General features: G+C 37.2%; 1 protein-coding gene across 10 annotated transcripts in view; it reads right to left on the reverse strand.

Annotated features, from left to right (window-relative positions):
• KCNMA1 (potassium calcium-activated channel subfamily M alpha 1) overlaps positions 1-16,139 on the reverse strand; it is a 637,032-nt gene that overhangs the window by 428,330 nt on the left and 192,563 nt on the right. For all 10 annotated transcript variants that reach the window (XM_074232914.1, XM_074232913.1, XM_074232916.1 and 7 more), the window contains exon 2: positions 3,470-3,531. In XM_074232914.1, the coding sequence (XP_074089015.1) occupies positions 3,470-3,531 (62 nt within the window). The remainder of the gene's footprint in view (positions 1-3,469; positions 3,532-16,139) is intronic.

The raw sequence follows: 16,139 nt of genomic DNA on the forward strand, positions 1-16,139 counted from the left end.
TTTAAATATTACAAAGATTGGTTCCCACTGTCTATCCAGGTCACACTAAATTAGACTAAGAGAATAAGTTCTAATGTGACTTTGGATAAGACAACTAGATATTCCAATGTTCTTTATTTTGATCCTTTTCTTTCATCTAACTTCCACAGACTTAAAATGCTTTTTTTTTATAAAGTCTTATCTTCACCTCTTGACTAAAAAAAGTTTTTTTTCTTGATCAAGTATTTGGGTTTTTTTTAACTATTATCAATTGCTTTAAGATTAGATTCACTCATAAGTTACTTCACACATTTGGCCTTTTTACATGAAGAATTCCATTTTTAATTGGCATTTTTAAAGTTATGAACCTCCCGGAGGACAGTCATTCATCTGGAATATGCATAATCATTATACCTTTCCAGGGAGGATGAAGGAGATAACTGTGCTGACTCTGGCATTACAGTCTTCTCCCAAAAAAGCAGTAAAAGTCAAAGATACAAGAAAGGAGCCAATGATTGCATGATATTATTTATAATAGGCCGAATGGGTTGAGTGACTTGCCCACATTCTCACAACCCACAAGACTTAAATTCAGGTCTTCTGGCTCCAAGACTGGCTGTCTAATCATAAGGTCTTTCTACTTCTAAGTATACCAACGTCCTTCCAAGATTATGAGTTACAGATGAGTTGCTGTTTACATTGTTGAAAAGAAATTGCTGGCATGGAAACATATTGCCCCTTTACTAATGAAACCCTGGATTCAAGGCCACTCCTCCTTCAAAGGAAGCAGGATCCATTGTAACCAGATAAAAGAACTAGGGCAATGTTGAAGGACTGTCTTCAGAAAGGTAGGATGCTATGCTTTTCTCATAGCTGCTGCATGGTGACCTTCATTTGCATAGTACTTAACAAAGTGTTTTACATGCATCTAGTTAATATAATTCTTCAAGATTTGCAAAATGCTCTCATTTGATCCTCACAACAACTCTGTGAGATGAGTATCATGATTATTATGATTCCCAATTTGTGAATGAGGAAACTGGTGCTGAGAGATAAGGCAACTTGCCCAGGGTCATAGAAATAGCAAATAGCACCAATCCAGGCCTTCTGAGCTGAATGCCAGTGCTCTTTTGATTACACCCCAGCTGTCTAATGAGTTTTCATTTAAAATCGACAGGTCTGGTGAAATTATCCCACTCTGGATCAGTATTCAGAATAACTAACAATAAAACTGAGGGAAACCCAGGGTTATTGCAGTGCAGATGCTGCTGATCATTGTCCAAGGGTCCTCAATATAGAATCTTAGCAATTTTATGTGAAAGTAGAAGTTGAGGTAACCCTCAAGCCCCTTTACTCTAGTTCCTCCTAGAGGCACAACTCATTGTGTGATGTAACATGGGGTAGAGTTTTTAGGAGAGAGAATTTTTTGCTTCCAAATAACCCTTCTCTCCCATAATTCATCAGTCAAAGGCAAAGTCTGACTCTCCATGGAATGAGGTTCAAGCTATGACACGTTATAAAGAACGACAACATTTCAATTTTTGTCAGTAAGGATCATAATTTTATTTGCAATGACAAACAAGAGAGAAAAGAGAAAAGGTCCAGGAAGGAGCAAGTTGACCATCCATCCATCCAATCACCTAGTTCCAATAGCCATCTAATTACCACACTTACCTGAAGAAAAAGACCCACAGTTCCTGGAAGGTGAGTACTATATCCAAGGACTGAGTTCCTTGAGTGAAGACCAGGGGTGTGGTGGCAGAGATGATGGGAGATAAAGAGGACACACACCCTTATCTCTAGAGATAAGGTGGAGAAAAAAGAAAAGGAATTTAGCAAAATACCTATTCAACCAGGAAAAAAGGTAAGGAAATAAATAAGGTAAAACTTTAAAACAATTTACCTTTTCCCAAAATAGGAATCTGCATTCTTCCAGGTCTTAAGCAGCTTGGTTCCTTCTTCAGTATCTGATGCTTGATGTAATTCTGACTAAATCAAGTTATAGATATATGATCCAGTCTCATGTGAGGGGGTAGGCTGAATAACCTTTAATAGACAGTGGACTCAATTTGGGGTTTCTCCCTAGAACAATATTCTGAGAAAAAAAAATTCTATATCCTTTTTGGTTCCTGCAATGGTTTCTTGAGTTCTTATAAATATGAAGACCCTAAGACAGCATCTAAATTCCTTCTAATATTATCTTCCATTGAGCATACTTTATGTTCATATTTATTTGCATGTTGTTTCTTCCATTAGAATGTGAACTCCTTGAGGACAGGGGTCCTTATTTTTGCCTTTCTTTGTATCCCTAGTACTTAGCACAGTTTGTTGACCATTGAGTGGAAATATATCAAAGGGGTTGATTTTCTGTCATTGAGTAAGGCACCATTCAGGAAATAGTACTGAATGAGAGGCTTAGGAATGCTGAAATCTCAGGCAATTCTCACATAAAATGATCTCCCCAAGAAGTAGAGATTCTTCAACTATGAAAATATTGGATATTGATAATGGGGATGAGAAAATACCTTCACAGTGGACATATGGGGCAGAAAGGTCCCAAGTCTAGTTTTTGGATTTTTGAATTGCAAGTAAGATGAGCACCTTCCAAGGAGAATGAGATTCCAGTCCAGTTCTTGCCCAGTAGATTAACTGTCGCTTGAAAATTTTCAACCAGCCTAATCAGAATTGTGCCTACCAAGGGTAGCTTTCATTTGAACCATAACCGACTTGTCGTAAGCCCACAATTAGTGAGACTGTATTCAATATTCATCTACTCTCAGCTTAGCACACACTCCTTGAAACAGACTGAGGGTCAGGGAGTTCAAATAACCCTCTAAAATGGATGCATAAAGAAAACTGGACTAACTTCCATCTTCAGAACCTTTGGTGGAAGGTAGTTTTGACCTCTATCCATCCCCAAGAAGTCCTGTGTGAGTGTATCGTGCATCTTTACCTTAGGCACCAAGAGACTCACTGGACATATTTTGGTTTTAAACTCAATGTAAAAGACAAAAAAAGGATAGTTTTACTCTTACCAGGTGTCCCCCCCCCCCAAACATTAGGAACACAAGTTCTTAAATAAGGAAATTAACCTATAAAAATCACAGTCATAGCCATTCCAAATTCCTTATAGCAGAAACATTCCTGGTGAGGCTCCTTTGGGTTACAGATTTACCTTATATTCCCCTTTCCCCTTGTTTTTATTTCAGTTTAAATTTTGCTTCAACAAATCCTAAACTTGAGCCTCAAGGTTCGGGAGGGGTAGAAATCATCAGCCATCCAAGTCTCTCTCTTCTCCTCCTATCCCAGCCAAGCCAACAACCAGGCTTTGCCAACCATGTCAACACAGAGCATCCCTGTACTCCTCCAAAGATTCTTCTCCCAATCAGAAAACTAGTTATGTGTCAAGAAGGGAGGGGAAACTGGGCACTTTGAAGGTTAGTTATTGTGTTAGAAGAGAGGGAAAAAGAAAATGTATGAGAATACTCACTTTGACGAATCTATGAAGTAAATCACAAGGGCCCCAATACTAAGAGCAAACACTAAGACAACCTGTAAGAGAAGAGAAATAAAAGCATCACTTTAGAACTGATCACAGGCCAGTTATGCTTTGACATATGCAGAAGATAGGCATCATCTATTTTTTTGAATGGCCTGTTGGTTTCTCTGGGGGTTTTTGGAGTGCAGTCCTACCAATGGTATATACATCTCTTGACAACATTATCCTTGCTTCATTATATTTGAAAAAGTAGCTTGTTCCTACTAATGTAAGAGAGACAGATGTTTTCTGAAAGGTAAATTCTTCTGAAAGAGACTCATTCATTTTAGAAGATAAATTTTCCTGAGTAAATAGTCTGTTCTTTATCCTGGACAAGCTCTCTTAGATTGAAGATGAAAAGCAGCTTCACAGTTTTATCTCAAATTGTAATTGTATATATGTGGAAGTGTGTAACTCTATTGGACTAAAATCTAAGACAAAACCTGAGTGTGGGCTATAATTAGAATCAATTTTTTTAGTGCATATTCTTATCCCATGTATATGTTTGTAAGCTGCTGAGGAATAAGGATTGTTTCTTTGTTGAGTTTTTTGTTTTGCTTTGGTTTGGGGTAGCGCCTAGTTCAATGTCTGTAAAATAATAAGTACTTAAGAAACATCAGGTAATTGATTCTTTCAAAAATAAATAATTTTAGGAGTAGAAACTGCATTTTAGGTTAGATTATAGTCAGATTACTATTTTGCATATTCATAAATTTTATCCATTAGTCTATCTTTTACAAGCAGGTGCATACACAGAGCTTTCAATTTGCTCCAGCTGTTGTGACATCCTCAGTCCTTGCCAAAAGGGGTCAGGGCAGGCTTTCTTGTCACATAGTTATCTGCTCTGTGATATGACCAAATTAACTCATCATTCTAGCTAGATGCTAAAACCGAGAAAGCAAATAAAAACAATATAGCAAGTGAAAATTATATTTGGATAATAACAGGAGGCAGTATATAATTCTTTAATATATGCAAAGGTTTAAGAATATTATCTCATTTGATCCTCCCAACAACTCTGGAAATTAGGTGCTATTGTTAGCCCCATTTTGCAGATGAAGAAACTGAGGTAGGCAGAGTTGCACAGGGTCATATAATGAGTGAATATCTGAATTCAGACTTGAACTTAGATCTAGCTGACTTCAGATCCAGTGCTCTATCAACTGTGTGATCTAACTATCTCAGCTACTGAGCACAGGAGCAAGGAGTAAATCCTAGGAAGCTCATATTTAGGTCATGGTATGATTTAATAATAGCTGACATTTATATAGTACTTTTAAGATGGCAAAACACTTCACATACAATATCATGGAAATACTGTGAGTTAGGTTCTCCCCATTTTATTGATAAAACTGTTTCAGAGATCTTTAAGTCATTTGCTCACTGTAGCTTAATTAGTGTATCCAACATACTTTTCATAACTATGCCACCTCACAATGATTTAGATAATATTAACCTGTATACATATTCAAATAATTAGATGGATTCATTATCTCATCCAGACATTCTTCCCAGCAATGTAGCTTGTCTGCTCATTCAATGAGATTTTCCCCGCTTTATCTTTCCAAAATTTTGTCACAGAAACTTGGACCACTATCCTGAGGGTGTTCCTCACTTTCAAGGTAGATTAGAAGCCATTCATGCCTGCTCATCCAATGAGATTTTCCCCTTTGTCTTCCCACAATCTTACCACAGGAAGTTGGCCCAATGTACTGATGGTGTTCCTTACTTTCTTCTGCACACACAATTCATAAAAACATATTTGCAGAATAGTTCAAGTACATATAATTACTACTCAGCATCATGTAGGGAAATATTTTATATTCCTGAAGCTGAATGAGATTACTATAAAAGGAAAGTTAAATTGATTTTGACCGTCCCTCTTGTCTCTGGAACACCATAATTCTAAAAAGTCTATGATCTTTCTTACATGGTCTTACACTCTAATACAGACATAACCAAGTGCCATATTGGTTTCTGAATACAATCAGGAAAATGTAGGTTCAAGTTTCCCTTAACACTAAATAGCTGTGTTTGACCTGAGGTGAAGCATTTAATACCTACACTACATCAGTGTTCTTCACTTTGTTGTTACTAATCACCAAATGAGCATTGCCTTGGTCAAACCATGACCAAGTAAATACCTTAGCTTAAAAAGGTCAAGATACCATTATATCCAGGTCCATCTTCAGTCATCCTCATTGATATCTGGACCCAGCTGACTCCAGAAGAAGAAGTAAGGCCAGTGACTTTACATAGCCCTTCCTCACTTAAATCTAATCCACTTGTATGGCATGGCATCATCTCCCTTATGTCATGGTCCTCTTTGAGAATGAAGGAATCCCCCAATTGATAAATGGTCAAGGGATATGAATAGACAGTTTTCAAATGAAGAAATTAAAGTTATATACAATCATATGAAAAAATGCTCCAAATCATTATTGATTAGAGAAATGCAAATTAAAACAACAATGAGGTATCACCTCACTCCTAGAAGATTGGCCAAGATGAGAAAAACAGAAAATGATCAATGCTGGAGAGGTTGTTGCAGAATTAGGACATTGATGCATTGCTGGTGGAGTTTTGAAAAGATCCAACCTTTCTGGAAAGCAATATGGAACTATGCCCAAAGAGCAATAAAACTGTTCATACCCTTTGACCCAGCAATTCAAATTCTAGTTCTATATCCAGAAGAAAGTATTTTTAAAAAAGGGGGAAAGTCCTACATGTTCCAAAATATTCATAGCAAACTCTTTTTTGTAGTGGCAAAGAATAGGAAATTGGGTGAGCCGTCAATTGGGGAATGGCTAAACAAGTTATGGTACATGAATACTATGAAATACTATTGTTCTATAGGAAACTATAAATGGTTGGACTCTAGAGAAGCATGGAATGACTTATGGGATCTGATGCTGAGAGAAGGGAAGAGAACCAAGAGAACAATGTACATGTTTACAAAAACATTGTAAGATGGACAACCTTGATGGAAGCAGCTCCTCTCAGCAGTTCAGAGAGCTAGAATAACTGTATTAGACCAGCTATAGACAATATTATCCCCACCCAGAAGAAAAACAAAATAACACACACACACACACACACACACACACACACACACACAAAATAAAAAACCCAACCCTTCAGAATCTGATGAACACTATAAAAATTATCTCTTATGTATCTCTTTCCCTTAATCCTAATTCCTCTACCAAAAATAACTAATCAGTAAACAGGTTTATCAAAGATATGTACTATGCTAACCTGACTTTTCACTGGGAAGGGGAGGGGGTGGGAAAGGAGGGTGGGAGGAAATTTTGTAACTTAAAAATATACTTGTGCATATGGATGAACATAAATAAATAAATATATTTTTAAAAGAGTATTTATAATGGCCAAGTGCAAAGCAGATAAGAGATTATTGAAGAAAATTTTTACAAAAGAGAATGGACAAACAAGGTTTATGAAACATTTTCCAAATGTTATCTCATTTGATCATTAACAAACTGTGAGATCCTCAGCTTCTTCCTCTATAAAATACAATCCTTTTTCTATCTGATTCACAGAATGCTTGTTTGATGAATGTCAGCTTATTATTATTGCTTTTATATATATGTGAGAGAGACTTAGATACCTACATGCCATGGCGCAACATGTTAAATTAATAGCAATTTCTTTCAGACTCAATAGGATGTTTGCCAAGGCTAAAAATTCAATGGGAATTCATGCTAGAATTCACAAACTACTGTGGCAAAAACCCATTGCATTAACAGTGAGCCAGAAGAAAGAAAACAAAAGGGAAACATAACATAAGAACCACCTGAAAGTGGAAGGAGAATATTTTTCAGCAACTTGGCAAACCCTATTTACAAGAGAAAAGGTCAAACCAGGACTTAAGACTTTTAATATTTCACGGTGATTTTTTTTGATTTTACAATTAAATTGCACTTGAGTAGAATGTAGACTACTGTTGTCTGTCAACCAGTCTCTTCATGCTAATCTGTGAGACAGACTCTGATAGCCCGTTACATCATGTACATTCATTCATCCATTCATAAAAACCAGATTTCAGTGGGGGTTCCCCCCTCCTGTTGGCTGAGTGAAGCAGCAAAACAAATGGCTTAAGATTAATCTTGATCTGGACTGTCATGGGAGAGATAAGCAGGCAGATCCCAAACCTGACCTCATTCCAAAATCTGCAAAACTACAGGGGTGGAGCCAGAGCACAGGGCAAAGGATTTATATTCATTCATAAATGGCAGGTCCAAGAACACTTCATGTCCATTTGGCTCTGAGTGAATGGGTATTCATTTACTAACTGGACCGGGGAAAGTTAGATTGGTCAAGGCCACTGAACCCCTCAGTAAAAGAAGGATCCAAGGTAAAAAGGGAACAGGAAGGCAAGACTTGTGATTTCATGAGCATAGGTAATTCCAGGGTGAGAAAGGCCTTCCACCAATGGAAGTTGGCACCTTTTGTGCAATGTACTGTCTTGGTGAGTTGCCTAGGTCATTGAGAGATTAAGTAAGCTGCCTCAGGTCACAGAGCTTTCCAGAGACTTACAGATATCCAGGATCATAAAGATAATTGTTCAGAAATTCAGTTGTGTCCAACTCTTTGTGACCCTGTGGACCATAGCACACTCCATGGGGTTTTCTTTATATAGTGTTTTGCAATTCTAGCTCCAGTGAATTAAGGCAATTAGAAGTTAATTGACTTGCCTATGGTCACACAATAAGTTAAGTGTCTTAGGCTGGATTTGAACTCAGTTCTTCCTGTCTCCCTGTCCAGTAATCTGTCTACTAAACCATCTAGCTGCCTATTAAATGTTTTTAAACTACTAACAAAATGACTACTTGAGGGGTGGCTAGGTGGCTCAGTGGATAAAGCACCAGCCCTGGAGTCAGGAGTACCTGGGTTCAAATCTGGTCTCAGGCACTTAATAATTACCTAGCTGTGTGGCCTTGGGCAAGTCACTTAACCCCATTTGCCTTGCAAAAACCTAAAAAAAATGACCACTTGAAGGCTCCTTTTTTTTTCCCCCAGGGATGTAGCCAAATAAAATCCACTGCACTGATTTACTCCAAGTAAAGTTTTTTTCTTAGATTCTGTGTTAAGAAACAGTACAAGGGGCCGAGTTTGGTGACACACTTCTGAAATCCCTATTGGACAGGCTAGGAAATCTTGACCCTAGAAGTTCTGAGCTATAATAGAATCAAGTCCACTGATAATCAGAACTAAATTTGGCATTAATATAGCGAGCTTCAGAGGAACAAAGACACCAGATTGTCTAAAGTTGGAAATGAAACAGGATGAATTTCATATGATGACCAAAGTGGGACAAGGTCTATGAGAAGTCTTTGTACTTCTACCTTGGATGAGATAGAGAGATCCAATCGTAAAAATAATTTTTAAGACAGTATATTGCTGTTATTGGTTTTTTTTTGAAAGATCATTGGGGGTGGCTAGGTGGCACAGTGGATAAAGCACCAGCCCTGGAGTCAGGAGTACCTGGGTTCAAATCCGGTCTCAGACACTTAATAATTACCTAGCTGTGTGGCCTTGGGCAAGCCACTTAACCACATTTGCCTAGGAAAAACCTAAAAAAAAGATCATTGACACTGACAGGAGGATAAGGGGTAATCTTGACATCTCTTAAATAAGGAAACTTAAAAATATGCATCAATCAGGTCTATTGGAGGTATAAAATAGACAAGCACAAGTGGTCTCCAAAGCAGAAAGGAAAATCACTTTTTGTTCTTTCTTAGGGTGACCTTGAATGAGTATATGGACTAAAATAACTGCCAAGAGTAGGTAGACCTGGAAGGTCATTATCTATATCACTGGAGAGAACACTCACATAAACAAGAACACAGATCCATCTTAGGTGAGTCCTAAAAAGGGATTTCATACATGGATTTACTGTGGCCATAAGTGGCATCAATCAGGAGAGCTATGATTAGAAAGTAAGTTGGGTCAGTCATGTAGTAAGAATAAGAGAAGACCATTGGTGAAGGTATCACCATCTTCTAAGTCACCCAGGTTTGAGACTTCTGAATCACCCCCTTCTGTTACCCTCTACTCACTGGCTGAGGGACTAGCTAAGTAGGTAACAAGGTTTAACCACACCTAACTAACCCCCCCATCTCTCTCATTCATTTCTTTCTCTTCTCTTCATTCAAACAGCCACCACCCTAGTTCAGGCTTCACAATTATTGCCTGGATTAATGAAGTAACCTCCCAAATGATCTTCCTACATCTAGCTTCTCCCCTTCTCCAATTCATCTTTCACACAGTTGTCAGTGATTTTCCTAAATAATAGGTCTAACTATGACATCCCTGTTCAATAAACTTCAGTGGTTCCCTATTGCAACTATTGTATTTAGCATTTAAAGCCTTCAAGCTATTTCTATTGTACAATACACCATATTTACAGGATTAAAATTCTCCTTCACTTTACAATCCAGACAAACTAGTTTATTTATAGCTCTTCATAAATGACATTCCACATTCCACCATGCCTGAAACACACTATCTTGTTACTTCTAAAATGTCTCTAAAATTCCCTAGAAAAGCTCAGATAAAATTATAAACATGATATGAGGCTTCTTCTGATCTCTCCAGATAATAGTATCCCATGAAATTAGTTTATATTTACTTGTATGTGTGTCACTTTCTCCAGTAGAAAACTCTGATTTTTGCTAGAGTAATTTGTGAATTCTATCATGAATTCCTATTGAATTTTTAGCCTTGGCAAACATCCTATTTAATGGTAGAAAAGTAGAAAAAAACTCCTTATATGCTATTGGTCAAAGATTGTTTAATTTTTGTCTGTGTATCTCCAGGGGCAAGGCACATAGTAGGTGTTTTATAGATGCTGATTGACTGATTGGTAACATATAGATAGCTTAAGGGCTGTACTAATCCCCATGGATTGTTCTTTGGAATAAAGTGAGTAGTTTTTCTCTTTATTTTTTAGTTCTAAATTTCTTCTTTTAAAAAAATTTTGGGGGCGGCTAGGTGGCGGAGTGGATAAAGCACCAGCCCTGGAGTCAGGAGTACCTGGGTTCAAATCTGGTCTCAGACACTTAATAATTACCTAGCTGTGTGGCCTTGGGCAAGCCACTTAACCCCATTGGCTTGAAAAATCTAAAAAAAAATTATATAAATCTTTATTTGTTTTCTAATTTTATACAATAGCAATTTCTACCTATCATTTTTGTGAGGTTTTTAATTTTCCAATTTCTCCCCCCTGCCCCCATAGAAGACAACCTGATAATCTTTACTTTGTTTCCATGCTATACATTGATCAAAATTGAATGTGTTGTGAGAAAAATCATATCCTTCAGAAAATATTAGAGAGAACAAAATTATGTAGTACATGAAACAACTTTTCTAAAAAAAATTGAAGGTTATAGTCTTTGATCTTTGTTTAAACTTCACAGTTCTTTCTCTGGATACAAATGGTATTCTCTATCACAGATACCTTAAAATTGTCCCTTGATTATTGCACTGATGGAATAAGCAAGTCCATTGAGGATGATCATCACCCCCCATGGTGCTGTTATGATATACGATGGTCTTCTGGTTTTGCTCACCTGAGTAGTTTTTCTATGGAGACTTTATGGGAAAACAAGGAAAAGAATTGAAGACAACCAAGACAACTAAGAAGACAACCAAGAATTGAAGTGAAACAAGAAGACAACATAGCCACAGAATATGGAAGAACCATGAATAATATTATAGCTATGACAACAGCTAAATAATAATTATATCATTTTTACTTTACTAATAAGGTGTATTATATTTATTATATACAATTGAATATATCATATAACATTATAAATAGTAATTTAGTAGTAATAATAATTTAATAAAAGCTATATAATAAGTATCTTACATAAAATCATCTTGTTGGAGTTTCATAACAACCCAGAGAGGTTGCTGCTATCCATTATCTCCATTTTACAAATGAAGAAACTGAGGATGAGCGGTCAGCTGACTTTCTTGGAATCACAGAGCTACTAAGTGGTAAGAAGTAAGTTTCACTATCAAGTCTTCTTGAACTCAAGTCTAGCCCACTCTTCCCTATATCTAACTGTCTTCTTAACCTTAAGTTATATGATAATGGACCCATAGGTGTATTAACATGAATTAGCAAATGACTTCCTTTAATGTTGGATTGTATTTTGGGTTTGTGATGAAATGTATCCAAATGTAAGGTCATAAAGAAGAAGCCACAAGAATAGAGATCATTAGGAAACAGATGACTTTCAAAAGTGACTCAAAAAGTCAGAGAATTACAGTTCTGAATGGATCTCAGAAGTTATTTGACTGAACCCAGTCATTTGGTTGAATCCTATCTGTACATGACTCAACTTCTCACCTTCAGTTTGGAGATCTCCAACAACAAGGCATCCAAGACCTCTCATGTATTGTTTTTCAGTTCTTCTCTCATGTAGGCTTAATCCTTTGGGAAACCATTATTCAAGTACTGCTCCACTAATCCAGCCTTCCTCCTGACCCCACTGGACTTTTCCACCGCTGCCTCAGCTATTTTTCTCATCCTAGATGTGACTCCATGCCTTACTTAGGTTTCTTCCTCCAAATGATGAAGGGCCCAGGATAGTCATGTTCACTTCTCTCTTGTCTCTGCTCCTGAATCTCTGGGCTCTCCCCTCTTTTTCAACTCCCTTTGACGTGTTATCTTAGATATATGTTATTAGCACATGATTGTTGTGTGTCCCATTAGAGTGTAAGCCCCTTGAGAGAATTCTTTTCTTTGTATCCCTAATGTTTAGTAAAATTTCTGGCATAATAAATGTTTACTGATTGATTGACTGTCTTCCCCTCCCATTAAAATGTAAATTGAGAGTAGATAATATCTTTTTTTCCCCTTAATTTTGCATTCTTGGTGTTTAGTACAATATCTGGCATTTGCTGACATAAGCCTAATATATACTTCCTTTGTCTATCTGATCTTCAGAAAAAAGAATGACCTGGCATTGACTGATAAACCAAGTTAAGGAATCAATATAATTTTGAGCTTTGATTCTATCACTTATTCCCTGTGTTAAACTATGCAAGTCCCTTTAAGTCTCTGGGCCTCAGGTTTCTCCTCCATAAAATGGGAACGATACCTCTCTAAGACTTGAATTGAATTGATACAACACCTATGGGAAATCCAGGAGATCAGTAGAGCAAGGTTATGATTAGCATCAATGGAGACATAACCCACATTTGAGCAACTACAGATCCAGAAACTGCTGAAGGAAGACTAATAAGGTGCTAAATTATTCAATCAGGACAATTAGAGAATAAGAAAGTACACAAGAAGATCTCTGGCAGCAAATAATAAAGTGCTAATTGCAGTACAGCCAAGGTATATAAGGTGAGTGAAGGAAAGCCAATGTGTTTAGGAACAGCAGTCATAGCAAAGGGAGGACAAGAACTGATGATATTTATCCTTAATTCTCAAAGAAGACTATGATGAGAGAGGTGATTCCATGAGAAGCAAGGGAATTGGATTTGAGTGGAGAGGGGCTGTGCTAAGTCACAAGTCTCACTTTCTCATTCAGAGTCATCTGGGTCCAGTGACCAGATATGAATCAAGATGACTGGAGATGGCCCCAAATGTGAGACAATCAGATTTAAGTGACTTGCCCAAGATCACACAAACTCCCATCCTCTGATCCCAAGACCAGTGTTCCATCCACTATACCACCTAACTGCCCCAAAGGGAGGGCAAAGCTAGACCATGAGGGATGGATGGGAGATATAAAAGTGAAGAGGAATGAAGAAGGATATTACCGTCAGGGGAAGCCTAGAAACCTAAGATAATTTTATAAATAATTCATTCCAGTCATAGCTACTAGTGATTGTATTAAATAACATAAGAATTGGAATTTTCTAAAATATTTCCCTGTCCCCAACCATTTGGGGAGATAATTTAAGCAATGCTAACATCTGTAAATATTTTAAAGAACAGCTTCTATATAAATACAATAAAATAAAAATATTTCAATAAAATCTATTTTTAAATTGATATGAATTAGATGAATTCATGTCAACTTGATGGGAGAGGAGAAGGTGACAAAAAGATGAAGGCATCACCAAGAAGGACCAGGCACTTATCTGAATTCATGTGGCAATGGTTAAACTTGATACTCAGATATCATCTCTCCCTAGTGTGCTGGCAACAAGTAGCAAGAAAGTCTATGTCCCTGTTGATGGTGGCTCATCATAGGTCAGGTAGCAGGATAAAACTGCTCTGAATGAAGTATCCCCAGGCTATGGTCCAAGGCTTTCCTTCCCTATCAGAAGCAAAGGAGGTTGTAGGTATGGGCTAGAAGTCAGGGCTTGCCCTGGCCAAGGCACTAAGAGCAACAGCCTCACCCATATCCCCACACCTATGACAGACTCCTAGGATCTCTAAAATCCAGATGGAAGTTAAAGGGAAGGGAAGGGAAGAGAACTGCTTCATTACTGTTTTTCTCTCTTTTCTTTTTCAAACCAATATGGTAATATGATGTCATGACGGAAAGATTTGGAACCAGGGGCCCTAATTACCTGGACCTTAGTCTCCTCAAATGTGAAACTAGGGAGTTGCACTAGGTGAATTTGAACACCTCTCAAATCTAACAATCTTATGATATTGAATGTAAACCCATTAGTTCATATTTTGATGTCAGCAGATTATTATAAAACGGCAGTGCATAAGATTGAGGAAAACCAACCAATCAAATAAAGGCTCCCAGAGGTATTAGTGGTAAGTCATCATTGCAAGTCCTATTTTATACTATGTATTTCTATCCCTAGTACCTACTAGATGACCCATACTAGGCATTTAATGATTGGCACATAGTCGGCATTAATAAATACTTATTGTACAGGACTAAGTGACCAAGCAAAAAATTAAGAAGACTTGGCTCCTTCAAAGTGCTGGAAACTGAGCCTCTCCCAGATAATATTACCTTCTCTAAATCACAGTAAGTCACATGCCTATAAAGTCAAGGTCAGTCCATGGAGTTTCTGTATCTATTCTGACACAGAACAAAAATTTCCGGTTATTTGTAGTTATGTAAACACAAAGGACAAGAAGACCCTCCATTTACAATTTATAGATTTTACATGCAGGGTGAAGTTAAATGGGGACAGACTGATGATCAGAACATGAAGTCATTGAAGTTTTGCTTCATTTTTCTTGTTTTGTCCATTTTCTACTTAGTTATCATGACTTCATGATACTTTTCAGGATGTCTCAGGAGCTATTGAATGAATGAAGGAATAAATGAATGAATGAATGATAAATAACTTATTGTGTTATACTGTGTTAAATGTTGGGGATAGAACCATAAACTAACAAGCTAACACATGAATTCCCTTCCACCACCACAGTAGCAATAGCCCCAAGCCTGCTCTCAGTGGGACTTACATTTAAATAAAACACAATACATACAGAGAGTATTGATCATAGAGGAGTATTTTGGTCAGAGATGTAATGGTGGTTTCAATCAGAGAGCAATTGCTTGACCTGTTGTTGGAATGGTAGTATAGGTCTGATGACTTTTCAGAGCTAGTACTGGAAAGGAGTTTGAGGGGATAAGGGGAGGGTGGAATAGAAGAGTCAGCATGGAAAAAAGATAACCCCTATGTGGTAGGTTGGTAGAGATCCAGGCTAGAAATATTGAATTCTCATTAATCTGAAGCCAAGGGGAGTTTGTGTTCTGGGTTATAAATAGGGATTACAACACTATTCTATGTGTGACACTGCACTGTATCATTCTCTACCTCCCACCCCAGCTTAGTCTCTGCTACCTTTTGAAGTACTCTTGATATCCTTTACTGTCCAGATTACATTCTTGAAGAAATTCTACAATCAATACAGATTTCTCACCATAATATGGTACCCGAAACATAAACCAGTCCTTCAGGTGTGCTATACTGAATGGAATAGTACTCAGTCACCTTCAATTCTCCCCTTATCCCTCCACTTCTTTTAGATTTTTCTCCCAGTTTGGTTTCTGTATTTTTCTTCCTGGATGTGTATCACCTGACAGCTACAATGTCTTTTATTATTATTATTATTATTATTATTATTATTATTATTATTATTATTATTAGTTTTTGTTTTTGTTTTCATAAGGCAATGTGGCTAAGTAACTTACCCAAGGTCAAACACCTAAGTAACTATTAAGTTCTGAGGCTGGATTTGAACTCAGGTCCTCCTGACTCCAGGATGGGTGCTCTATCCTTGCGCCACCTAGTTGCCCCCCCTCAAATGTCTTCTTAAAGGGAATAAAAGAGTTATTTTGTTTAAAAATCTAGCCAATATATGAATTCTACTTCGCCACCTCACTAGCAATACTCCGTAATGGAAAAAGAAAGCATGTTCTTGCTATCCCCTCAAAAGAAAAAGGATTTTCATTCCCAGTTTCTCAGAGAAGCTGGTAAACAACAGGAAGAATAATAAATAGACCTTGAGGAAGTGTGACCAATATTATGATAGTTCCTTTAAGCATCATAAAAGTTCTTCCAATTCTAAAACCTAATTTTGTAAGCTACTAAAATTGACTCACCGATGTAATTATACAAGATACTAAGTGTATTCACTGGGAAGCGAGTCTCC

The sequence above is a fragment of the Macrotis lagotis genome, chromosome 4 (assembly GCF_037893015.1).
Source record: "Macrotis lagotis isolate mMagLag1 chromosome 4, bilby.v1.9.chrom.fasta, whole genome shotgun sequence".
NCBI classification, from domain to species: Eukaryota; Metazoa; Chordata; class Mammalia; order Peramelemorphia; family Peramelidae; genus Macrotis; species Macrotis lagotis.